The sequence below is a fragment of the Sphaeramia orbicularis genome, chromosome 3, assembly GCF_902148855.1.
Source record: "Sphaeramia orbicularis chromosome 3, fSphaOr1.1, whole genome shotgun sequence".
Taxonomy (NCBI): domain Eukaryota; kingdom Metazoa; phylum Chordata; class Actinopteri; order Kurtiformes; family Apogonidae; genus Sphaeramia; species Sphaeramia orbicularis.
The window spans coordinates 18,531,357-18,557,929 of NC_043959.1; the positions used below are offsets into that span (position 1 = coordinate 18,531,357).

At 35.7% G+C, this 26,573-nt stretch overlaps 2 protein-coding genes across 3 annotated transcripts; both read left to right on the forward strand.

Annotated features, from left to right (window-relative positions):
• Positions 1 to 441: 441 nt before the first annotated feature.
• On the forward strand, positions 442 to 9,717 carry LOC115411580 (UPF0547 protein C16orf87 homolog). Of its 2 annotated transcripts, none has more exons than XM_030123768.1 (4): positions 442 to 737; positions 3,671 to 3,770; positions 5,880 to 6,065; positions 9,053 to 9,717. In XM_030123768.1, exons 1-4 carry the CDS (start codon positions 672 to 674, stop codon positions 9,169 to 9,171), a joined length of 471 nt encoding a protein of 156 aa, XP_029979628.1. In that variant the 5' UTR covers positions 442 to 671; the 3' UTR covers positions 9,172 to 9,717. The 2 variants fall into 2 exon arrangements, with proteins under 2 accessions (XP_029979628.1, XP_029979636.1); XM_030123776.1 differs by having other exon boundaries at positions 5,886 to 6,065.
• A 3,623-nt stretch (positions 9,718 to 13,340) lies between these two features.
• LOC115411569 (alanine aminotransferase 2-like) lies at positions 13,341 to 25,861 on the forward strand. The gene is made up of 8 exons (XM_030123761.1): positions 13,341 to 13,721; positions 15,938 to 16,027; positions 17,607 to 17,715; positions 19,932 to 20,065; positions 21,061 to 21,304; positions 21,519 to 21,598; positions 23,979 to 24,114; positions 25,692 to 25,861. Exons 1-8 carry the CDS (start codon positions 13,434 to 13,436, stop codon positions 25,724 to 25,726), a joined length of 1,116 nt encoding a protein of 371 aa, XP_029979621.1. The 5' UTR covers positions 13,341 to 13,433; the 3' UTR covers positions 25,727 to 25,861.
• Positions 25,862 to 26,573: the final 712 nt, after the last annotated feature.

Sequence of the window (26,573 nt, forward strand, 5' to 3'; positions counted from 1 at the left end):
AAGCATATACATTTTAAGAACTTTTATTTTAAGAATTAAATTGTATTTATGAAAATGACTAAACCATATCTTACCATATAAATTATTTTTATTTTTGTTATTAAAGTATTAAATAACTTAATAATAAAGTATTAAATAACGTAATAAAGCCTTAAATAACAATAGCTGTATTCATGCAGTTCATACAACACGTGAACGCCTCCTTCAGTTTGTAGTATCTGTTTCGTTCCCACAACTTTCACCAATTTTTCTCTTCTCCACAATATCTACAGGGATATAAATTCACCCCGTCTAAGTCGTCTGTTTGTGGTTTTCCTTGTAATTATACACTGAATGCTGTAAAAAAAAAAAAAAAAAAAAAAAGAAAAGAAAAAAGGGGGAAAAAAAGCTTTTTTAAGTATTCGTCATTTAACTATAGACGTTGAACGCGTCACCCCAGCGGCTTCGTTTGCGCATGCGTGTAACATAGCATTATTAGGTGAAGAAGTAGCGTGAAAATTTCTCATAAAGTCTGTGTTTTTATACATTTTAATCAATAATATCTGGATTATCTGTGCATGTTTCATCTACGAGTCGCCGTATGTCGGAGTAAATCACCCGACGTGCCGCCCATGTATTTTGGAAACGAGTATTAGCTTTGGACCTGTCGTTGGAAGAAAGAGATTAACGTTATGTCGGCAAATAAAACAAAGAAAGTCAAAATGGCCACGAAATCGTGTCCCGAATGCGACCAACAGGTGAGTCCGTCTATTCAGCTGTTTGGGGGTTTATTTCTGATCATGTACTTTGTTGTCTGTAATATTAACACGCATAGAGAAGTTGTCAGACCTTGAAATTGGAATGGAGATCAGGGGCAGAAGTTAGCTAGCTAATGTTGGCACTGATCTCCTATTATTCACACAATAAACTCTGACACCTTTATTCATATTTACTCTTTATATGTCAGTATTGCATGATTAAACATGCACCTAAATCATATTATGTAGATTACTACTTTAACCATGGTGTCAAATCAAAGTTATCACTGAATTTAAACTATTTAAGCTACAAAAGTAGGCAGAATTTAATGTAAAACCCATTAAAGTACATGTTTAATTGGTTATTGCCTCTAATTTAGACATAAAAACTAGGCATAAGAAGGATTAAATAAACCAGAGATTGTTCATATTTGGGCTGAGATTGTGTCATATTTTTCCCCAGATTTTACAACAGCAGGATAAGACTCCCCTTACTTGGAAAACATCCCATATGAGTCAGAGTTTTACTATTTGGATTGTTCACATGAAGTATTAACATATGGTAGATTCAAATCACTAACTACAAGTTGTTATCCTTTTCTGCATAAAAAAAAGTAATAAATAAATTTAGGTGATTTTCACTTTTGTAATCATCTAAAACTCTCTGAAATTTGCACTGATGTCAGTGTTTTATGTGAAAGTTGAAATGTCTGTGTTATAACAGTTGGTTTAACTCAGTCCAGCTGCAGTACTGTGGAAAAGTCCTGGTACAACATCAGGTTCAGTAATAATACATTTAACTTATGAAAAACTTTACATTTATACAATCTCAAATTGTACAATAAAAATAAAAACAGGAAACCACAAGAATTAAGCAATAATTTGTAGTTTTTTTAAGTTCTAATGTCCACACATATACATTTGTCTCTGTATTTAGATCCAATCTAGTGTACGTGAAGTATGAACAGCAGGAAAAAATAAAGTTTAATGGAAAAAAAACACCTCCTATAAACCATAGTGGTTGTATTTAGTGTGACTACCCTTTGTACGTAACATGCCTTTAACCTTTTTGTTCAGACAATATTAAGATTTATAGGATTAATTTTCTGATGCCAGTAACAAATGGACCAAAATAATCAACATGAAATGAAACAAAGATTAACTGGGAAAAAAATGGACAAAACAATCAACAAATCAAATAAAAAAATCAACAAATGGAACAAAAATGAACTAAATAACAAACAAATCAATGAAAAAAATGAAGAAAGTGAAAAAAAATGAACAAAATGATCAAAAATTTGCATAATAAAATAATTAACAAAGTTAACAACATAATCAACACAATGAGCAAACTAATCAGCAAACTGAACAAAAACAAACCAAATAATACGGTTTGATTCAACACATGTCAGATGTTTTAAATTGTTGTGCTTCTTATCATGGGGTCAGAGGTCACAATAAATAGTGACTTTAACCTTTACAACACATTCAGTTCAGTTTTTATTTTCAGTTTCAGTTATTATTTTAAGGCTGGACCCATATTTCCTGTATTTTTTTGTTGTGTGTAAAGAAAAGAGAATGAGAAATAAATATGTATGTTCATTTCTACTGTGAAAACCAACACATTACTGTTTTTCAGATCAGTGGCTCTAATGCAGAGACTTGTAACAGGAAACTATATTAAAAATGCAAGGGGTGTACGCAGTTTTGGAAGCTACTGTAAATCGTGTCAGGACTTGTCATATTGAGTAAATCTGACGTGTCTTTGACTGAGGAGGCTGGATTTCTCTCACTTCTGAAATCTTGTTTTTCAGTGTCATCTTGCAGGATTTGATTTAATTCCATGGATCATTCTCTTATTTCTCACTTTTTAAGACAACAGACATCTATTTTCTGTATTTCTCAGATTGTTCAATAACAATTAGGTTAAAATTTCTTGCTTTATCTTTTATTCCAGGGTTTCACCAGTCTCTGTCGTGTAATCAGAGTAACTTATATGCATGTATTAGACATATTTGAGTAGATATTTAGAAGCACTTTAACATTATGTAGAGCAAAATTTGTGGAGATAAAATTTTAGGTTAAAAATGTCAAATTACTGCTTGTTAACATGTGGACTTTAAACATATCAATTTTTTAAGCTTTACGCGAACATTCAAAACATGCGGTTCTCAACAGAAATTAATATTAAGTAGGACAAAACCTTTAAGATATTATGTTCAACTATGCTGAAAATAAATTTTGGAGTAAAATATTGAAAAGTCTCTGTTTTATTGACATGAGAATGTGGTAACATGTGGACAGGTTGCCATAGTAACACGTGGACAACTCTTTGCCATTGTATGCATCACCCAAAATATATCCAAAGATCATTTCTTTCTGAAAGTTTCACTCAAATATCTGAATTATAAGGAAATTGAAGATTTAAAAATGGGTATTTTTGTGGTAACGTGTGGACAGGGCCTTTTAAGCAACTCACAAATGTTCAAACTCATAAATATCAATAATATTTACAATATAATGAAAATCTAATTCTTGAAATTTAACAATCATCTATATAATCAACAGATTGAATACATTTTCACATTTTTAGAAATAATTTTTAGCGTCAAATTCAAGCTATGGCTATGGTGTAAAAAGTACAATTGTTAAAATCAATTGTAACTTTTTCCTACAAGTGTTTTTTTTTTAAAAGGAGAACAGTTCCATAAAATAGACATCTGTGGCTAAACAATGAGGCCAATTGATAAATGATGTGTGCAATTTTATTTTTTCATGTTGATGTTCACTTTTGCTTGATCGGACCATCCAGTATTTGGAATACAACGCAAGTGCAGTTATAATAATTATTTTTAGTCAATGTTACAGATATTTCTATGTCACAGAAGCCTCATAATTAACTGTAATCTATTGTTTCTTTGCTTATTTTCCAGATTCCTGTTGCGTGTAAGTCCTGTCCATGTGGTTTTGTGTTTATAAGCAGAAAACTCCTCAATGCCAAGTTAAATGAGCGCTCCCCCTCAGCCATAGCAGGTAAAGCTCCGCACACGTTGGAATAATGTGTTAAACTGTGATTTGAGCCGGTGTTTAATGTGTGATGAGCAGAGGCAGTTATTCAGGTGCAGGTTTTATTATTGAACGTACGCTGCCCACATGTTTCCACTTCTACTCAACCAGGAACTGTCTGTCTGTTATTGTGCAGAATAGTGTCATTAATATGTGTGTTTTTGTCTGCATTTTTACTGAATGACTCTGATGTTTGTACTGAACGTCCAAGAAACACTGAGAGTCGTTTAGAAAATGCATTTATAAGTCATAAAACCGCAAAGAGACCCATGTGGAAAGAATTCAGCTGGAAGGTTAGGGTGAGATTCTGTAGGATTCCCTCGATCACATTTAACTTTGGAAAAAAACAATTCAAATCTGTGTCAGAGAAACTGTCACTATATTGGGGATCATACACATAGTCTATGGGACTGGTCCGTCCTCAGACCACTTTGGCAGGGGGTTCTGGGGGAGATACAACCATGCTAAAACATAACTTTCCATTAGAGTTTGTTAATTGTATAATAGGGCTACCCCTGGGGGAAGGTCTATGTAAAAGGATGTCAAATTAATACAAATTCTATGATTAGTGGCAAGAAAAATGATAACCAAGTCATGGCTCAAAGTCCTCCCCCTTCACTGGAGCAATGGCAGGAGGGTTTGAAAAATATATAGACTACCTAATGGAGAAAATTACAAATTTGATCAGTTTAGTGATATTTAGGCCCCGGTAATCAACCATTTTGGTAGGACAAAATAATATTTTATGTCTGTGAATAAAAGTTAGGCTGCTGTTTTTAAATGTAATTCTCATTGTCTGTTTTCTTTTCTTTTTTTGGGATGGATAGATTTAAAACTAAGTATTTCTATTGATTTCTACTTTACTGACTGCGACATTGCCATTTATTTGCATTACACCTGAGTTCTGATTGTTCAAAAGATGTAAACTATGGTGCACATTTATTCAAGTAAAATACGTTTAAAAAAAAAAACAAGAACATGCATTTATGTTAATAGTTGTTGGTGAAATTAAGTTCCAACTCAAACTCATTTCTGCAGGTGGAAACAGTCCCAGACCAAACGTACACAAATCTGAGACGAGAGCTCTTCAGAAATTGCAAAGTCTCTAGTTCACATGTAATTTATTTAGCTCAGTTTTCAGCAAGAAAATAGAACAGTAAGGCAATGCAAGTGCATTTCTATAGTACATCTGATGCATGAAGGCAGGTTAGTGTTTCTTTAGACATAGACAGATGTGATTTGTCATTCAGATTAACATCAAAATGAGATTTTGATACCCCATGTTAAGGTGATGTCATCCAGCTTCTGACTAAGGTTTATACTAACAACCTTATTTTTGGAAGTGGACATTATTTGTTTGCAGTGATTATTGTTGTATTGTTTAATTTCCATCTTATGTTGCCTATGGAAGTTTGTAAGAATACACATACAGCTGAGAAAAAAGGAAAGAAATTAACTGAACTGTATGTAAATCTATACATTGTATTGTACTGATAAAAAAAGAAAATCTAATAAAAACTAAGTTCAAAAAAAGAAAATAAGACTTTGATGCAGGAATAAATAAAACAGACACTATATATACAAGATAATATAAATATGAATACAAAACAAGGATGTAGATGCTTGGTTTATGTTCAGTTAATGATATATTTTACAGTAAAAGTCACTTTTTCTTCAGTTTTCTCAGTTTTGATAAAATAACCTTTGAATTTACACTGAGCTTTAATGAACATCTACATAGACAGTGAATAAAATATAGGAAAATACATGATTTACACTGAAAAAATGCAAAATACAGAGGATAATATTATAATAAATTGTGAAAAATCACATGGGAAAGAAAAAAAAATCATTTTGAAGTTGTGACAAAATAACTGTGGGTCTTTAAGGGTTAATGCTCCTGTTAAACCATGTCCAGTCATGTCCAATATACGGCTGTGTGACTGTCTTAAAGTATTGTATCTATAAAAACAGTGATCATGAAGCACTGCAGCGTCTCTTAATTAAATCATAAAACTGATCTGAGACGTTTATAAAACCTCTTAATACGTGTTCCGATGTATTTGACGTTTTCTGACTCAGAAAAACTGGAATCAAAGCGAAGGAGGACGGAGCGAATCCGCAGAGACCGGATCGACTCGCCTTTACCCAATGACATGGAGAACAGGAGACGGTCTCGGGCCAACAGCCAATCAGATCCCGCCCGACGAGGACGAGGACGACCCAAAACAGTGGGGATGAAGAAACAGGAGGACGACAAAGGTACAACAGGGTCCATTTGGCTCATGTGGAAGGAGTTCTCCATCAATAGTTTCATATGGGTATCAGACTAAATAGTATAACCTTCATTTAATGCTGCCTTCAGGTGCTATCGGGAAGACGAACCTTTCCCCTTGTGAATTCAAAATTACAAGTGCGTTGTAGTCAAGTGCTTTTGTTGCCGAAGGAAAATGAAAAATGACTGACACAAAATTTATCCTGACCTGTTACTTGGTTAAAAGAGTTTTGGACGTGTTAATTCATCTGATGCGGCACTTTTATTTATTTATTTATTTATTTATTGCAAGTTGTGTATGATATAAATGTGTAAAATTATCAGCTAACAGCAGCAGAACATTAATAAAAGCATAGTTTATAAACTTTTTTCCCAGTTCTTCAGTGGAAAATACGATGTGAGGGAGGGCATTCATGTGCAATTTTGAAGTTCATAACTAGTATTTACCATAATTCCCATAGCACATGAAGGCATCATAAGGTGAACACCCCATTTACAATAAAACAAGAAAGCTAGTTAATTCTGGAAACAACAATAAAATCTACCAAATAGAAGACAAATATTACACTTATATATGGTTCATCAGTGGTAGTAAAAGCCGAACAAACACTAAAAAGATTCAATTAAAATCAAATAAAACATAAATAATTAAACTGAGCAAAAGCAGGAACAGTTTTCAGTAAAATCTAAAAGTATTTCATGTTCTTCTGACTTTACTTTTGCGAATCAACAGGTTTTATATCCACTCAGATTCCTTCAGTCTGAGTCAGACACACAGACACAGGGTGATGGTGCATTCAAGGGCACCTTGAAAAATTAGAATTCGCTATTAAGTGTGAAGGTGAACGGACTGATTTTGTAATTTGTTGACAGAGAAACAAGAGAAAGAAGAGACAGAGGTGGATGTCTTTTAAAAAAAATGTGAATAACATGAACAACCTGAAATTTCTTCAGAAAAATAAGTTCAATTTTCCCTATATTCTGTTTTTGCTTATCATGTCCACATGTACATTACAACTTACAGATCTCAGTGGATCTACAAAAACACAAAACATATAATAACAGGCAGAATATTAGTGAAATTACACTGATTTTTCTTAAGAAATTTCAGGTGATTCACATTTGTTTAGGTTATTCACATTTCTTGTAAAAGGATAGTTTGTAAATGTAAATAATTTCATCATTTCTTTACACTAAACCTTAAAAAAGAGAAGAAATGGTCATTATACTCACATGATGGTGAAGCATGATTATTCCATTCATGTTCTGTCACTAATTTCTGTTTCTTTGACAGATTTATAATACAGGGTTCATACAGTGCTTGAAATCCTTGAAAATGTTGAATTTCAATGTTGTGTTTTCAAGGTCTGAAAAGTGCTTGAATTTTAGTTTCAATGCTTGCATTTCTAATTCTGTGATGTGATTTATTTATTGATTTTTAATATGAACTCAAGCCAAAGCTACTTACAGAGAGGTGATACATTTTTAAAAAAACTTTGTCAAAAAAGAAAATTCCCATGTGTTCTCAGGTGGACATGTGCATCTTAATCTTTGTCTCGGTGCGAGTGTGTCTGAAGATCGCCAAGTGGCTGTTCCCTATTTTTTAATAAAACGTCATGTGCTCTTTTAATTTCTAAAATTTTTGCTACGATGAAACATAATTTTAGACGTTTATGGAGACTGACCTGATGAAATGACGTTGTATGTCACGCCAGTTCTGTTATACTTATGTATTTTCAACCTTTCGCATGTTATTCAACGCCATTTGATTGCGTGTCAGTTTACACCATGATCTCCAGCTCACATATCCCTGACCCTAACCCTCAGTGTGTGGTATTTGACATATCTATTCAGGTTGGACAGGCGGCTACTAACAGTGTGACCACACACACAGAAAGCTTATAATGAGTACAGATAAAACACCAATCAAAAGTGATATGTATACTGAGGTGAGTCATGATATAACGTTGGTTTATGGCATAATACCATGTACATGATTGTGATAAAAAGTAAATAAAACAATGCTGAGTATTAGGGATGTAACGATTACAGTTATAGTGATAAACCACGGTAAAATTTCCGACAGTTAATATTACTGTTTAAATTCAAATTATCATGATAACCGTGTTCAATTACCGCACCTTGAAAATCACGGTGATACTGCTTATTTCCTGGACAAGCAGGTCAGCCTAACATGTTTTAATTCCTCATTCTTTCAGCATATTTACATTTGTTCATTAAACAGTTCAGGAAAATATGATTGTGTTTCACTTTCTGTTTGTGTGTGTACAATAGTGTACATGTGTGACACTGTGAATGATTTGATCTGGAAAATGGTCAAACAAGCCCCACTATCACCTCTCCAACTACTTTTTTTCCCACTCAAACACCACTCAGGAATCAGTTGAAGAATTGATAAGGAATTGGATTGGTAAACAGAATAGACAATGGCATTGCTATAGATCAAATCCTACTAATTCCCTCCCCTGGTGCAGATATCTCTTATGGCCATAAGGTGCCATCTTTAATGCACATTTGTATGTTTGATGTTTACATGTTAATATTTTAATGTTTCTTCAACAGAAAATAGATTGTGCATGTTATTTCATACTTGGTTATATTATTTCAGTGTGTGTATCAGTACTTTTTGAACATTTTGAGCACATTTCAACAATACTACGATAATAATGATAACCGTGATAATTTTGGTCGCAATAACTGTGATATGAAATTTTCATATCGTTACATCCCTAGTGAGTATGTGTATTCCTGTAGATCTGGATTTGACCCCAATGATAAGATGCTGTGTTGGAAAAATTTGAAAATGACCCTTAAACGTGCTTGAAAAAGGCTTGAATTTGACCTTGAAAAATGTGTATGAACCCTGTACAATAAATAAATCTACATAAAAAGTCTCATTTTTAGTAGAATGTAGAAGCAGGTGGAAGTATTGATTTTGTTTTTTTATTCACAGACAAACAGGAGAAAGAGGTGGACGTCTACGCCAGTCTGTCTGATGAAAAGGCCTTCGTGTTCTCTGTGGCTTTAGCTGAAATCAACCGTAAGATCCTGGGTCAAAGACTCATCTTATAGAAAAAAAAAACAAGCCTAAATGAGCCCAGAACACAGAACCTACAGAAGGAGACGAATGGGACGGAGCGAGGACGACCAAAGACGCATAACTGGAGTTTCCAACAGCCCGGCGCCGGTTTCACCTTCCACAGACACGTTTGTAAAAGGACTAAACGCATCAGCGCAGTTTCAAACGAGTCCGCTTCACCTGAGGTACACGGACGGTTACGGAACGAGCACCCTCAGCTCCTCATCAGTAGAACTAACAGACTTCTGGACATGTTGGTTTGTTACTAAAGAAACCCAACTGTCTGTGAACGCATCGTCTCCATCAGTGAATGTACAGGACGCCTCCGACCCGACGTCACATCAGATTCAGACTGAGAACATCAACACACCAGTGGATTTGAACTCCATGAACTGTTGGAAATGTCCAGAACTGTACCTGTGACGTGACGTGGTCGACTGTTTATGTCACGGCCAAATCCACACTAATAGTCATATTTGTCTCAACGGGTTTTTACCGTCTTTTCAGTCTGTCCACGTGACCTTGTACCGGATATCTACGTACACAGTATAACAGAAACAAACACCAAATCTGACTGAAACATAGGTTTGTTTGATGGCGTGGACGCTGTGGATCTTCACATGATACTGGATGCAGCAGATGGAGGTGTTTGAATGTGTCATGAAGCAGCAGCACATTCATTACTAAACTGAACTTCAAGTGTTTTGTGTTTTTTTGTTCAACTCTATTGGTTGTATTATCTACACCAGGGCTGTTAAAGTCAGTTTAGTTCAGGTTCCACATACAGACCAGTATGATCTAAAGTGGATCAGAACCAGTACAATAATAACAGAATAACCTGTAGATAATGAAAATATCCAAACAATTCTCTATGTTTTGATGTGAAAAAAGTAAAATTACATGATGACAGTGTTTAAATCTACAAATTTTCCTTTAAAAAATTATGAATAACATGAACAACTTGAAATTTCTTAAGGAAAATAAGTGGAATTTTACCAATACAATGTCTGAGCTTCTGATTTATACATGTTTATTACAACTTACACATCACAGTGGATCTACAAATACACAAACCATTTAATAACAGGCAGAATATTGGTGCAATTACGCTTATTTTTCTTAAGAAATTTCAGGTTTTTCATGTTTGTTCAGGTTATTCATGTTTTTTGTAAAAGGATAGTTTGTAAACATAAACATTTTAATCATCTCTTTACACTAAAACAAAAAAAAGAGAACATTTGGAGTTGTCATTTATAGCTTATTGTCACATTGGTTTGTTTGTTGAACCTGAATTAAAATGAGTTTAATTCTTGTGTAGTGTTTACATTTCATGGACCGGATTGGACCCTTTGGCAGACGGTTTTGGCCCGCGGACCGTATGTTTGACACCCCTGACCTACATGTGTGTCCATGTCTGCACTGATGGTCTACTCGTACCCACATCCTACAGTGTTTCAGATGTCGTTCCAGCTCCACATGGACTCCAACACAAACTGGGACTTTTCAGAAGATATTTACAGAAGTCTGTTTCAGTGACAAGAAACATGTTAATGTGAACGAGACGTTAAAATATGTGTATTAGTGTGGACGGACGAATCACACCCACATGAGAACGTGTTCAACAAAGCAGTTTAATAAACCTGAGCTGCTGTGGAATGACTTGTGTTTTTTGTCTGAGGGTAAATATCACATTCAGTCGCATTAAATTATGAGATTTTGATGCCAAAAGCTTAAATTGGAAACAGAATATCGTTTAACCCATAAAGACCCAGTGCTTTTGTAGTGGCTGTTCCTTTGTAACTTTTCTCTATTTAACTTTTTGTAGAACATTCATCACCATGCTCGTATTATTTTTCACATTTTTCTTAAAACACCATAAACTCCCACGGAAACAATTCATTCACGAACGTCGGCTGAGAAGGAGTTTGTGTTTATAATGGATGATCTAAATGATTCCAATGAAAATTATCAGCATCATTAACCATCCGGTATCCAGGTGAGCATCATATGCACACTTTACATTTCATGTTATAAAAGCTTTTTTTTTTTTAGCAATTATTTTTCCACTGTTGTTTTAGTTAGAATTAAAAAGTTGTTCATTTTTGTCTGATTTTTATGATTACCCAGCCACTAAAATCAGCACATTGTAAACAATAGAAAGTTACTACATACACCCTTCTATCAAGTGAGTAAAAATGCACATTGATTCATTTTAGTATTAAACATTTGACCTAGCACAAAAAAAAAAATGCATAGTAACCAATGTTACTGTTAATGAAAACATAAAAAATAAGTAACCCAGTTTTTATGTAGTATATCTACATAAAAAAAATAATAATAATAAAAAAAAAAGTTTTCCTGTCTGGTTTAATGGTTCCATCTTCAGACAGTTAACAGATCATTGACAGAGACTGTTACCATGACGACACCTCTGTGACTTTAAGGTGTGTAGTCTATAGATTTTCAGTCTGATCCTTCAACAGTTTTACAACAAATTCACCCTTTATTCACCTGGAAAATTATCTTCAAACTGACAGACATCATATGTGGAAATGATGGAAGAATCCACACAGGATCTAAACATTTCTTGTCTCAATTATTATTCCAAAATAAAACCACATGGGACACAACCGGAAGGGGCGGGGCTTCGTCTCAAAATAAAATTCTAATTATTAATTAAATAAATTCTCTCCGCATATAATATCGTCATCCGTATGAGGTGAAACAAACTAATTCTGTAACAGACTTAATAAATCTTTATTTTATCTTTTTTTTTGTCTGATCAGTGTTTTTTCTGACTCACGTGGATCTATTAAATAGATCCACGTGAGTCAGAAAAAAACACTGAACAAATAGATTCTATTTGTTTAACACTAGGGTCTAAATGCAGTATTAGATGAATATATTTGTGTATTTGTACTTGGATCTGATATTATTTCGTGGGTCTGGTTTCCTGTCGGGCCATCCACACAATCTAAACATATTTTATCTCAATTATTTTTCAAAATAAAACCACGAGGCACAAGCGGAAGGGGCGGAGCTTCGTCTCTCTCTATAAAATTCTAATGATTAACTAAATAGTTTTTCTCCGGATAGCATGAGGTGGAACAAACTAATTCTGTAAGGGACTTAATACATCTCTATTTTATTTATTTATTTATTTATTTTGTCTGATCAGTGTTTTGTTTTGTTTTTTTCTCTGAATCACGTGGATCTATTTGTTTACCACTAGGGTCTAAATGCAGTATTAGATGAATATATTTGTGTATTTTTACTTGGATCTGATATTGCTTCGTGGGTCTGGTTTCCTGGAAGTCCATCCACACACGATCTAAGCATTTCTTGTCTCAATTATTTTTCCAAAATAAAACCACATAAGGCACAAGCGGAAGGGGCGGGGCTTCATCGCTCTAATTCTAATGATTAACTAAATAGTTTTTCTCCGGATAGTATGAGGTGGAACAAACTAATTCTGTAACGGACTTAATACATCTCTATTTTATTTATTTATTTTGTCTGATCAGTGTTTGTTTTGTTTTGTTTTGTTTTTTTTCTGAATCACGTGGATCTATTTGTTTAACACTAGGGTCTAAATGCAGTATTAGATGAATATATTTGTGTATTTGTACTTGGATCTCATATTACTTCGTGGGTCTGGTTTCCTGGAGGGCCATCCACACACGATTTAAACATATTTTGTCTCAATTATTTTTCAGAATAAAACCACGAGGCACAACCGGAAGAGGCGGGGCTTAATCTCCATATATAAAATACTTAAGATTAATTCTCTCCGCATATAACAAACTAATTCTGTAACGGACTTAATATATCTATATTTTATTTTATTTTATTTATTTACTTATTCATTTATTTTTTGTCTGATCAGCGTTTTTTTTCTGAATCACGTAGCTCTATATGTTTACCACTAGGGTCTAAATGCAGTATTAGATGAATATATTTGTGTATTTTTACTCGGGTGTGGTATTAATTCGTGGGTCTGGTTTCCTGGAGGGGGACCGGGTGGTTAACCCCCCAGGGACAGGATTATCCCCCTCCTCTGGTTGTGATCCGGTTCCACACTCATAACCGTGCGCCCCCGGCGGGCTTTGGAGATGGCGCAGCGGCGATCGGCACACGCACGGACTGCCTAGCACCCCCCTCCTGAAATAATTTTAAAAAGAAAAAAAAGAACCAAAACCACCGACAACAGCCCCGGATCCCTGTTGGTGGACCGTCGAACCGAGCCGCCGGAACTATGAGTCTGTCCCGGAGGTCTGCGCTGGTCCTGCGCCGGAGCCGGTGCTTTTATCCGCGGCTGTGGGAGCAGGGCCGCGCCGGGGCGCACGGGCCTACCCGCCTGGAGGACGCACCCAGGCGGTTCAGCACGGCCGAGGTGTCCAAGGTAGAACCCGGAGACCCCGGTAGGATGCGGGAGAGGACCCTGACCATGGCCACCCTCAACCCGCAGGTGAAGGCCGTGGAGTACGCGGTCCGGGGACCCATCGTCCTGAAGGCGGCGGACATAGAGAGGATGCTGCAGCAGGTGAGCATCCCAAAGAACACACTAAACACACACTAAACACACTAAACACACAAAACACACACCTGCTGGAACATCTACAGGAGACACAACCACATCAGGTGTTTCTTTGTGTTGCTGCAGAGCTGCAGAAGTTGATGGTTCATGTGTTGATGCTGTTGAAGGCGCAGACTGGACACATGCACTCACATCTGTGACTGTTTATTAACATTAGCATCATTCTTATTCTAGTTTGTGTGTTTTTTTACATTAAACACTGGGCATGTCTGTGTCTCAAACCCATTCTGATCCTAAATAAACTGATCCTGAATCTGCAGATGGTTTAGAAATGACCATGAGGACACATTCAGACACAGTTGCATCATCCTGGTTCATCCTGTTCAGTATCAAACTGACGCCAAATGGATCAGTTTCATTTCAAAAACATCCATAAATATCCTGGGATGTGATGTTGAAACCTCCTCTGTGTCTCTGTAGCAGCTCACACAGCTTTTAGACTTTTATTTACTCTGTATTCTAACACAAAACTCATCGTCTGTGTTGTTTATTGTGGGTGGAAATCAAACAGGAAGCAACCACAAACAATTAGAAAATAAGAGCTGAGAGTAAAAAGGGAAGTGACAATCGGTTTCAGTGACAGGTCTGTGTATTTTTAAAACTGTTTGTATATAAAAAAAATTTAAAAAAAAAAATACAGATAATTGGTTAAAAAAAGTATATTTTAGAAATCCAGGATGGTAATGTCAGTGTTAGAATGAATGAATGAATGAATAAGAACTGTTTTGTTCTGTTCTTTAATTAAACGTCCTTTGAGTTGTGCGTAATGAGAACATATACATTAATACTTCTGCTCCTCCATTGTGATTCTCATTTATGTTTATTTTTGTCTTTTTTTGCCTGTATTGTTTGGTTTCAATTAATTTTGTCTCATTTTGTTCATTTTTCATAGATTTTGCTGTTTTTTGTTTGGTTTTTTTTTTGTCATTTTGATGGTTATATTCATTTTGTTCTTTATTCTTTTTTTTTTTTTTTTTTTTTTACTTATTTTGTTGCTTATATTTGGAATTTTTTTAAATTCATTTGTTTAATTATCTATCTGACAATCTGACATTTTTCCATTATTTTGTCCATTTCTATTAATTTTATTTATTGTTTTGTTCTTTTGTTGCTTATTTAAGTTTATTTTTGTCCATTTAATATTTTATATTCATATTATATTTTTGTTCGGCTAATATAGTGGATGATTATTTAAAATATGGGTGCTTCTATGAAACTGGGTTTATTTTAGTATCTGTCACTTTTCCATCTTTTAGACCCAATAATAAAAGGTAAATGTTGACATATTTCCCCCCAAGATGGACCTAATGATGACCTCAGATAAATGCAAAAAAATTATTCTCCTGCTCTGAGCCATCCCATAATTAATGAATTTATAATAAAATATTGGGTCCAAAAATAGGACCCAAATATGGACATTAAATCTCCCTAGGTGTCAGTGCAGTAGATGTGAAAACGTGTGTAAATGGTCTTCTATAGACTCTAAATAAAGACACTGTGTTAAATGTGTCAGTCCTAGTGGTTTTTCTAATCCACACATGTGGGTTTTTCATCATTCTCAGTCTCATTCCAGGTTTGGTGTGGAACCCATCATGTCCACTGGTGTTACATGCAGAACCTGCCCAGTTAAACACAAATAAATCGCAAATGATTTTTCAAGAGCAGTCATTTTTGTCAAACACTCTGCCTTGAATAATTTGTTCAATTCCCAAAATGTACCTGTGAGAGAATACAGAGATATTCAAAAAAATAGTAGCGTGTTATTTTCGTGTCCTTTTGACTGTGTTACATACAGATTTTTGTATTAAATGTAATGTAAAATAATATAAAAATGTGTTTTATCTGAAAAATAGTTTCTCTTTTATTTAATTAAATGTTTATTTTTCAAATAGATCCAAAGTGCTTCCAAACCTGCTTCATAACATTCGTCTACATCTGGTTTGAATCCTGTTTTTAGGACCAGTTTCATAGAAGCACCCATATTTCTTCCCTCTGTGGTACCACTATGCCCCCCCCCCCCCCCCCCCCCCCCCGGTATCACTGACTATAACAGCGTGGGCCGATGGGGGTGAATGTGATGTCGATTAAAATGTGTCTGAAAAGTGTTAGAATTAGTATTTTTAAATTCCGGATCACTAAGGTGTCATCTTCTGTGTCTTCAGGGAGTGAAACAGCCGTTCTCTGAGGTCATCAAAGCCAACATCGGTGACGCTCACGCCATGGGTCAGCAGCCAATCACCTTCCTCCGTCAGGTGAGCGTTTTACCTGCGCTCAGGTGGTCATGTGACCTACTGTCAGCAGGACCATGTAACTGTAGGACGAGGTTCATTTTACACAGATGAGTGATGAGCGGAGGTGGACGAGGCTTTGGTTTGACCTGCCTCACACTTCGTTGTCAGAGGGTTTTTATTCAGACCAGTGAAAGTGAAATTTGAGTTTTATGTGGAATCTGATTGATTGTTTTCAAGTTTAAAAACAATGAAATGCTGTTTAGCAATTTCATTAGAAGGCAGCGGGGTACAAAATAGAGTTAAAATAAAGTTAAAATGTGTTTATCTTCATTTACTCGTGTATATGTACCTTTTTTTCATCTCTATTTTCTAGTTAGCATTTTCTTTTTTTTTTTTTTCTTTTTTTTGGGAGGGGGGGGGGTTCTTAAGTTGCCTACCAGTTCAGAAACTGTATTGGAATACCATAATGGGAGAAAGTGTGGGCCCTTTTCTAATGATGTGTATGTATGTGTGTGCATAAGTATGTATGTGTGTATATATGTTTAAACATTTATATAATTTTTCCTTTTTTAAAATTAATGTTATTTTTATTTTAACTCTTTATCTACTTTCTTTTCATTATATACAGGGTGGGGAAGCAAAATTTACAATATTTTGAGGCAGGGATTGAAAGACAGTGTATGACCAATTAGTTTATTGAAAGTCATGAGAATTTATTTGCCACAAGAAAATTGACATAGTAGAAAATGTTTTTATTCTATGTGTCCTCCTTCTTTCTCAATAACTGCCTTCACACGCTTCCTGAAACTTGCGCAAGTGTTCCTCAAATGTTCGGGTGACAACTTCTCCCATTCTTCTTTAATAGTATCTTCCAGACTTTGTCGTAATAGTTTTGCTCATAGTCATTCTCTTCTTTACATTGTAAACAGTCTTTATGGACACTCCAACTATTTTTGAAATCTCCTTTGGTGTGACGAGTGCATTCAGCAAATCACACACTCTTTGACGTTTGCTTTCCTGATTACTCATATGGGCAAAAGTTTCTGAAAAGGTATGGATAATAGTGTTAGGTATGATTATGACATCAATATATGTTTTGTTTCAAAACAATTGACGTAGTGCCTGCTGAGAAAAAACAACTAAATGTTCATTGTAAATTTTGCTTCCCCACCCTGTACTTTGTTATGACTTACTGTCATGCACTGAAGAGCAGCATGTATAACTCAATTTTATTCTAATGAAAAGTTTAATAACAAAAATAAATAAAGTTAAAATGTCACCCCAGTTCTAGTGAAGTTGGGAGGTCATGTAAAAAATAAAAAGAGAACACAATGATTTTCACATCTTTTTAGCTTACCGGCCGACAGGTCGTAAGCTGTTGTCGTCATGTGGCATCTGTCATCGTTATCATCGTCTGTCATCTGTTACAAAAATTTAAATCGTCTTCTTCTCTGAAAGTACAATTTCGATTGACTTCAAACTTGGTATACAGCTTCTTTATGATGATGTCAACAAAAGTTAGTGAAATTATTTGGATCTGGATTTGGTGCTGGTTCTGGTTGTGGTTCTGATCCTTGTTCTGGTTCCGTCCTGTCCCCAGGTGGTGGCTCTGTGCTGTTTCCCTGAACTCTTGGACAGTCCAGTTTTCCCCGACGACGCCAAACAGAGAGCTCAGCGGATCCTCCAGGACTGTGGAGGCCAGAGTCTGGGTCGGTTCCTGTTCCATCATTTACCTCCTAGAACATACACTAGAACCCAAACCGGTCACTGATACCGGAGTCAATCATTCGTGGGTTTAATGTGATGTGGAAAGTCCATCTGATTCCATTCCACATTTTATTTCACCTTTAGTTTTAGAGTCTATGAATGTTTTTACTGTTGCATGGGACCTCTTATATTTAAGTATTTAAATATTTATTTGTTTTGTTTCTGTTTTGTTTGTTTGTTTATTTCTAATTAGGGCTGGGCAAGTTAATGAGTTATTACCACGTTAACACATTCATTAAATAATGCCGACAATTTTTTTTATCCCATGTTAATGCCGTTTTATTATAACTCCTGTTCTTCTGCCTCTGCTTGTGTGCGTGTAGCGATTAGCTCGGCAGATAGACAACAGGTTTACCAAGAAAAGCCGGATGCTGAAAACTTCTGATCAAATCTTTTACTTGAGACTCACTGTAAAACTGCAACATACAGACAAAATATGCCTCAGTTCTGTTCATTGCCTTAGTACATTTACATGGCATTATACATTTAAATGAATGGGAAAAAGATAGCTAGCTCGATGCTAACTTGAATGGGAAAATCCATAGACACGCTAACGATTAGCATTTACAGATTAAGATTTACGTTTTTTTTATCCAGAAACAAAGGTTCACATCAGAGATATTTGATACTATTCATTCTTACAACAACTGAACATAAAATACTCACAGGCAAACGTTTTCGGGCCATACAAACAGAGTGAAAGAAATGTGTCTGTTAGTTCCTTCTTATGTCCGAACTGGCTACGGGAACACCGAAAGGACAAAACATACGTTAGTGCAATTTATTCCGACCACTAGAGGGCCCCCTTTGCTTGCTTTTAACAACTGAACATCACATATTATTGGGCTTATTGGTATTAGTACTTATTAGTGGGCTTAAGACTCCTGTCAGTCACTCACAACCGGAAATAAACTGGTGTGGACATAAACATGGAGAAAAGTACCGGTCTTTTACGTGAACATTTTCATTTTAAATGTCTTCAGATGGTGGGGTTGAGAAGGACAAAGTTGTTTGGAAGCACTGACATGTGGAATTATTTTTTATCACTGGAGTACTTCAAGTCTGAAATATCACTTAAAGGCAAAACACGCTGTTGATGCTGGCAACCCCCCCTGCATATAACTATGCGATTAATTGTGATTAATCGCAGAAATCCACGCGATTAATTGCGAATAAAAATTTTAATCACTGCCCAGCTCTATTTCTTATATAACATTAAAACCAAACAACAAAAAGATTATATATTGAAAAGAAAAGGAAAACATTTGAAAAGGAGCAGGATGAAGTTTAATTTAGAATCTCCCGCCCCCTTACCCCATCGTTCTACCTCCCCTACATTCCCATGTCAGATCTCATAAGTAACTTGTTTAAAATATCAGATTTGTAGTTAAAGTTCTTTAGCGTCGTTGAGCAAAAATTCCCAAATTGTTGTGTCATCCCAGTGAACTGAGAGGACATGAGACTCTGCATCTTTGCCCTGATTTTGTTCAATCACAGGTGTTTTCAGACGGGTAGGAAGGTCAAATACATGATTGACAGCTACAACAACCAATCACTGATCAGATTCTGTGAGCTGTGACCTGGACATTAAATAAAACACAGAAACATATGTTCTGTTAAAATAACCCTGAAGTTAAAGAAAAAACCCCTGAAGAGTCAAATAAACTTGATTCTCCTCCTGTCTGTTCTTATATCCGTGGTATTTATGAAACACTAGAATAGGGTTCTGCTGCTACACTGACTGAACACATATACCTGATGACAGAAGGATTTTTCTTTTTTTATAACTATATATTTTTTTGGACTGTGGTGTACAGTTTAAACATTGAATATTCACTTGTACAGTTTTGTTTTTACTATACAATTTGAATACATGTTATTTTGTCCAGGGCCATAGCCTTAAACCAACTTTTTCCAACATAGACCCATCATCCTTTTGGCCTGTAATTTTACAAAGTCTAAGAATTTGTAGTTGGAGATTCTATTTAATGTTCTTGGATTCAGGTGTAGTAGAATCAGCTTGGTGTTGAACAGGATGTTCAAGGATAAAATTGTCGTAGTGTTCATGATTGAATGACTTCTTTGATCTGTTGATGTGTTTTTGTACTTTTTTTTGTATCTGTTTGTGCTTATTTTTTTATGTGTTTTTGTGGTCCAGGTTCGTACAGTGCCAGTCAGGGGGTGCAATGCATCCGTCAGGACATTGCAGACTACATCTCCCGTAGAGACCAGGGCGTTCCTTCAGACTGGAATAACATCTACCTCACCACCGGGGCCAGCGATGGCATCATGGTAAGAACTACAGCAGGTCAGAAGTGAGGAGTCAGGAACGAAGAAACACCAGCACTGAGTTTAAGGAGGATCTACGGGGTTATCTGTGGTTTTTATCTGACTAACCGATGGTTCTGAGATGATGTGAAGGAGCTGTGTCTGTTATCGTCTTTACTAGCATGTTCTTCAAACATCTTCTCATTATGAAATTATATATGTATCTTCCGTGAGACAATGTCTACAAAATTTGTTCAGTTTTGAGAAATTTTGATTTTTCAACTTTTGATATTTGAAATATTAAATCTGAAGTATTAAGATTACTTCTAATGGTCTGTATGTTGATGGTTTATAACATGTAAAGGGTTAAAGATATCAAAATAGTTACTACTGAGCACTGATGGGAACGCATACACGGACATGTATACTGTGTGTGTGTGTGTATATATATATATATATATATATATATATATATATATATATATATATATATATAGGCAATAAATCTGATTATTTGGTTTATTTTTGTTTGTTCTTTTTTCAATTATTTTATTCATTTTGTGATTAATTTTAGATTAGATTCACTTTATTGACTTGTTCATTTTGTTTTTATTTGGCTTATTTTATTAATTTAGTTTAGTATTTTGTTCTTTTTTTCTATTCATTTTTGCTGCATGATTTTTTCTTGTTTTTATTTTTGTTTGTGGCTCATTTTTCTTATTTTTGTTCAATTTTTAACCTCATACAATTGTCATAAATCTCATGTTGTCCGAACAAAATGGTTAAGACATGTTAAATGCAAAGGGAGGTCAGACTAAAATCCAATCACTTTGGTTATAGAAGCTGTTTTTAACCTGGAACTAGTTTTTCCTGCTGTTCATACTTCACATATATCAGATTTTATCTTTAAAACTATGGTCTCGTCTCATTAGTGCACCAACAGCACAACTGCACCATGCATTAAATCATTCTGTTCTTGTTTCTCGTCTGTTTTAATTGACTGCATGTGTCGTCTGCAGAGCATCCTCAAACTGCTGGTCTCAGGTCACGGCAGCTCCAGAACCGGTGTGATGATCCCCATCCCTCAGTACCCGCTCTACTCCGCCGCCATCTCCGAGCTGGAGGCGGTGCAGGTTAATTACTATCTGGATGAGGCTAATTGCTGGGCGCTGGATGTTGAGGAGCTGCAGAGGGCTTATCTGGAGGCCAAACAGCACTGCCAACCCAGAGTCCTATGCATCATCAACCCTGGAAACCCCACAGGTAGGATGGTTGAACCAGTTTAACCAGTTAACCACTGGGTCAGGGGATCTGAGTGGGTGGGTATGGAGGGGAATGGAAAAAGGGGCAGGATCCTGTTGGATCAGACAGATGAGGACAAATTTATTATAGTTATTAGATTAGATTAGATTATCTGTTATATCTCTCCTGTTGGGTTATTTTAATTATTTTAACAGTTCTTCGTTCCGTTGTGCAGGTCAGGTGCAGAGCAGGAAGTGCATAGAGGAGGTTCTGCACTTCGCCTATGAGGAAAACCTGTTTGTCATGGCTGATGAGGTAACCACTACTACTACTAATCCTACTATAATGCACGTTCTGTGTCCGTCCAGATCGGTCCGTGTCCGCTCGATGTTGCAGCACAGGAGGGCGTTTGTACGGGTTTCCTCAGCCTTCACAGGCCCGATCACTGCCAAATGAATAGAAACATCACCTGACTATCTACTAGCCACAGTTTTATGTCCGTACTCAAATGTTGTGAGGTATGCTGGGCAATTTTATCTGTCCTGGCTCGCTCAGCCAGGCACAAGAGGATGTGACGTTCGCGGACGACTCGAGTCTTTTGAATGGCTTTTGTAAGTGAACAGTAACAACCGATTCGTTGCGATCCGTTCATTTACATTCGTTCTTATATTTAAATCCCCACACTGCCTTCATGCTTCACTTGTGTGTCCATGAGTCCGAGTTGTCTGAGCTGCCTTCACCTGAACAACTAATGACATCTACGAGTTTGAGTTGTCCGCAGCACACCTCATCCACTTGAACGCAGCTACATGCACAGCTAATTTAGGGGAGGAGTTATCAGTGAGTCTGACTGACTGACTGAAGACATTTACCGCTGAATCAGGAGGAGCGACTGAAAAAAAGTGGAGATGTGGATTAACTGGAGGAGCAGCTTCTTCTGTAAATGCAGATATGCATTCATGTGGTGGAAACGCCGGGCCCTGGTGGACCCCAGCCGGGCCCTGGTGGACCCCGCCTCACCACAGTCCTGGTATTCAGTAGCCTGTCTGCTGTTCTACTTATGCTATGGGCCGTCAAACACGCTCAAAAATCTGTTTCCTTTTACACATTTGAAGGTTTTTCGAAAAAGTAACGCAAACAATTACTTTCCCTGGTAACTAATTACATTTATAAAGGAGTAATTCTGTTACTAATTCAATTATTTTTTTGAAAAGTAATTAGTAACTATAACTAATTACTTTTCAAAGTAACTTGCCCAACACTGGTGGTTACGCTGCCGTTCATGAAATTTCTACTCCTACCAGCCCATGGTACAATGTGAAGGCTGCAGTTCACTACCGCTGTATGAATGTAATCATGCCTGACAGCCCAAACAAATACATACTCTTCCTTTCATGCCTCACATGTTGCCTCAAATAATCACCTGCACAATGCATGATTAAATGGTAGTTTACAAAAGGATAGTGGTGGCAGAAAACTTCTGCTTATCATGCTATTGTACATTGGCACCACAAGTACAATGCCACTAGTTTTACTACTACTAATAATACTACTAATACCACTAGTACTACTAACACTACTAGTACTAATACTAACACTATTAGTACTACTAATATTAATAATACTAACACTACTAATGCTACTAGTACTACTAGTACTAACACTGCTAATATGAACACTACTGGTACTACTAATACTACTAACACTACTCATACTACTAGTACTACTAATATGAACACTACTGGTACTACTAATACTACTAACACTACTCATACTACAAATACTACTAATACGAACACTACTGGTACTACTAATACTACTAACACCACTCATACTACGAGTACTACTAATACGAACACTACTGGTACTACTAATACTACTAGTACTACTAATACTACCAGTACTACAAACACTGCTAATACTACTAATACTGACACACTGATACCATGAATACTACTCAGCATAATCTTTTAGTCATTAGTCCTCATAAAAAACAAGTTTTTAAAGCACACTTTTGTGTAGTTCTTCACACACAACACATGTATTTTAGTGTAATTTTGCATAGTTTTGTATATTTAGTGCATTTTCATGTATTTTCGTGTGTTATAGTGTGTTTTTCTGCATGTTGGTGTATAGTAACCATGTCTAAATATAACCAAGTCAGAAATTCAGCTTCATCAGACCTTCCTCAGACATACCCCAATTATGTATTTAGGGTATGTTATGTACATTCTAGTTTAGTTTTTTGTGTATTTCAGTGCATTTTAACTTTTTTTATATACTTTACTGTATTATTTGTGGGGGGTTTTGTTATACATTTTGTGTTGTATTTGTATTTTGTGGGGTTTTTACATAGCTTTGTATATTTTGGTGGATTTTAGTGTAATTTTTTAAATCTATTTTAGTGTATTTGTTGTGTATTTTGGTGTATATAACTATGAGGCCTATTGTACTAGTATTTCTGTGAATGGAAGGTCTGAAATTTGACCAAGACAGTGACACAGACGTCGTAAAAAACTCATAGATTTGGTTTCCTTAAAGCTCAGGTCCTGTTTCTGCTGCTGTGTGTCTCAGACATGCTGGTCCAGTATCTCATTGTAACACAACTGGACCTGTGGTACCACAAAGATGGTAAATGGAACTTAAATATTGTATTTTTTAATAGTTTTCTGTCTTCCTGTGTGGTGTTTTCCAGGTCTACCAGGACAACGTCTACTCCTCAGACTGTGAGTTCCACTCCTTTAGAAGATCCTGTATGAGATGGGCCCGGAGTATTTCAACAACGTGGAACTGGCCTCGTTCCACTCCACCTCCAAAGGCTACACCGGAGAGTGAGTGTCCTCCGCTGATACCGTCAGGGTCTGGTTCACAGTCTTATCCTGTTCTTCATAGACCAGAGTCCATCCTTCTGATCGATCCTCTTATGTATGGATCAGTCTATGATCAGAAAAGGTCCAGATCGGTAACACATGGACTCACATGACAGTAGATTTATTAGAAAACTAAGGACAATAATAAAGAAAAAGCAACATTTATGCAAATAAACTTTATTTCCATTTATCCCAAAGGTGGATATTTAGTGGAGCTCTGTTCAGTTTGTGTTCTACTCTTATGGAAATATGTATATAGTCTGTTGGGTTTTATTACCTCTGCCAAGGAGGTTATGTTTTTGTTGGCGTCTGCCTGTCTGCCTGTCTGTCTGTCTGTCCGTGTGCAAGATAACTCAAAAAAATTATGGACGGATTTGGATGAAATTTCATGAAATGTTGATACTGGCACAGGAACAAATGATTACATTTTGGTGGGGGGGTGGGGGGGCACTGATCTGCCTTGGCGGAGGTCTGTGCTCTCTTTTCTAGAAAAGTACTTTTTTTTTTTTTAATTAAACCATTATTGATAACTAAAGCAGTAAGTAGAAGGATGCAACATTTAACAGAAATAAGCATCATATAAATTCAAGTATTGATGCAACCAATAAGCAGGTAATCAAAAAAGTGTATAAACAAAAGTTATCAAATATTTTTTTAAAAATTAATTGCAAAACAGGTTGAGGGAACGTTCACATTTGTGATATTTTGCTAAGGCTAATGTTTTATAATACATTTTGAATTCTTTAATAAATATGTTAAAGTTAGGGAGGGATCTGGAGAACTTTGTTTTATGAATATGATATTTGCCCATCAGTACGATTAGATTAAATAAGAAAATTAAAGGTTTATTAGAACATTCAAATCTAATTATCATTTCACCTGGGGTTAGGATTTTTTTTTATATATATAAACCTTTATTTCAAAGATTACAGTTAACAACTAGAGGCACTTGGAGAGTGCAGACCTCCACCAAGGCAGATCAGTGCCCCCCCCCCCAGTGATCACCACCAAAATTTAATCAGTTGTTCCTTGTGCCAGTATCAACATTTCCTGAAATTTTCATCCAAATCCGTCCATAACTGTTTGAGTTATCTTGCACACAGACAGACAGACAGGCAGACAGACAGACACTGACAAAAAACATAACCTCCTTGGCAGAGGTAATAAAGTCTAATCTGATTTAACCTAATCGAATGTAAATCCGTTAAAACCTTTGACTTGCCATATTTCTGTGACTGAACCTTTCTTTCATTCTTATTTCTCTGTATTCAGTGTTAAATTCAGGATGACTCTTCCTTCTCTTCATCACTTTAAACATTACATTAGTCTCTGCATTAGGGTTTCATCTATTCTCTTCTTTTGTATGATTTTATTTTCCTCTGGACGTTCCATTTTCTCCATCCAGTTTCTCTATATAATGTAAATAAACCCGTCTCATCTTGTCTAATCCGATCTAATCACATTTTAACATTTAACATTTGACTTAGCACAAAAACATGATAATGTATATGAACTCCTGTTGGTGTGGGTTCCTTTAGGTGTGGGTTCCGTGGAGGATACATGGAGATTCTGAACATGGATTCACAGGTGAACAGTCAGCTGGTCAAACTGTTGTCTGTTCGTCTCTGCCCCCCCGTGTCTGGACAGGCGGCCATGGACGTCATCGTCAACCCCCCCGAAGAGCATGAGCCGTCCTACAGCCAGTTCAACAAGGTCCGTCTAAGAGAGTACTTTAGTCCACTTTTACACAGTCTGTGTGTGTTTTAGTGCATTTGAGCATTCTTCATATAATTTAATGTATGTTTTTGTGTATTTTAGTGTTCTTTTACATGGTTTTGTACATTTTAGCTTCTTTTTTTGTATACTTTAGTGTATCTTTTTTTTTTTTTTTTTTAGTGTATTTTTATGTATTTTTTTGTGTATTTTAGTGCATCTCAGCATTTTTTGTAGACTTAAGTATATTTTTTGTGTGTTAATGTACTTTTACATAGTTTTTGTGTTCTTTTGTGCATTTTAGTTTTTTTTTTGTAGACTTAAGTTTATTTTTTTGTGTGTATTTTAGTGCATTTTTGCACTCTTGTATACTACAGTTTATATTTTAGTGTATTTTAGCATTTGTTATATACTTTAGTTATTTTTTTTGTGTATTTTCTTGTGGTTAATGTTCTTTACATGTTTTTTGTGCATTTTTGTATAATTAGTGTATTTTTGTGTAGCCTTTATGTATTTTTTTTAGTGTATTTTAGTGCATCTCAGCATTTTTCATTGACTTAAGGATATTTTTTGTGTAAGTGTATTTTTACAGTTTTTGTGTTCTTTTGTGCATTTTTAGCATTTTTTGTATACTTAAGTTTATTTTTTGTGTATTTACTGCATTTTTGCGCTCTTTGTATACTATAGATTATATTTTAGTGTAATTT

What these genes read in the sequence shown, in the direction of transcription:
- LOC115411569 (XM_030123761.1), top strand. Translation starts at nt 13,434, where the DNA reads ATGAGTCTGTCCCGGAGGTCTGCGCTGGTCCTGCGCCGGAGCCGGTGC. An exon ending in CTGTGGAGGCCAGAGTCTGG is followed by an intron (nt 17,716 to 19,931) that starts GTCGGTTCCTGT and finishes TTTGTGGTCCAG; the next exon opens with GTTCGTACAGTGCCAGTCAG. An exon ending in TGTTTGTCATGGCTGATGAG is followed by an intron (nt 21,599 to 23,978) that starts GTAACCACTACT and finishes GGTGTTTTCCAG; the next exon opens with GTCTACCAGGACAACGTCTA.
- LOC115411580 (XM_030123768.1), top strand. Translation starts at nt 672, where the DNA reads ATGTCGGCAAATAAAACAAAGAAAGTCAAAATGGCCACGAAATCGTGT. An exon ending in GTCCCGAATGCGACCAACAG is followed by an intron (nt 738 to 3,670) that starts GTGAGTCCGTCT and finishes CTTATTTTCCAG; the next exon opens with ATTCCTGTTGCGTGTAAGTC. An exon ending in GAAACAGGAGGACGACAAAG is followed by an intron (nt 6,066 to 9,052) that starts GTACAACAGGGT and finishes TTTTATTCACAG; the next exon opens with ACAAACAGGAGAAAGAGGTG.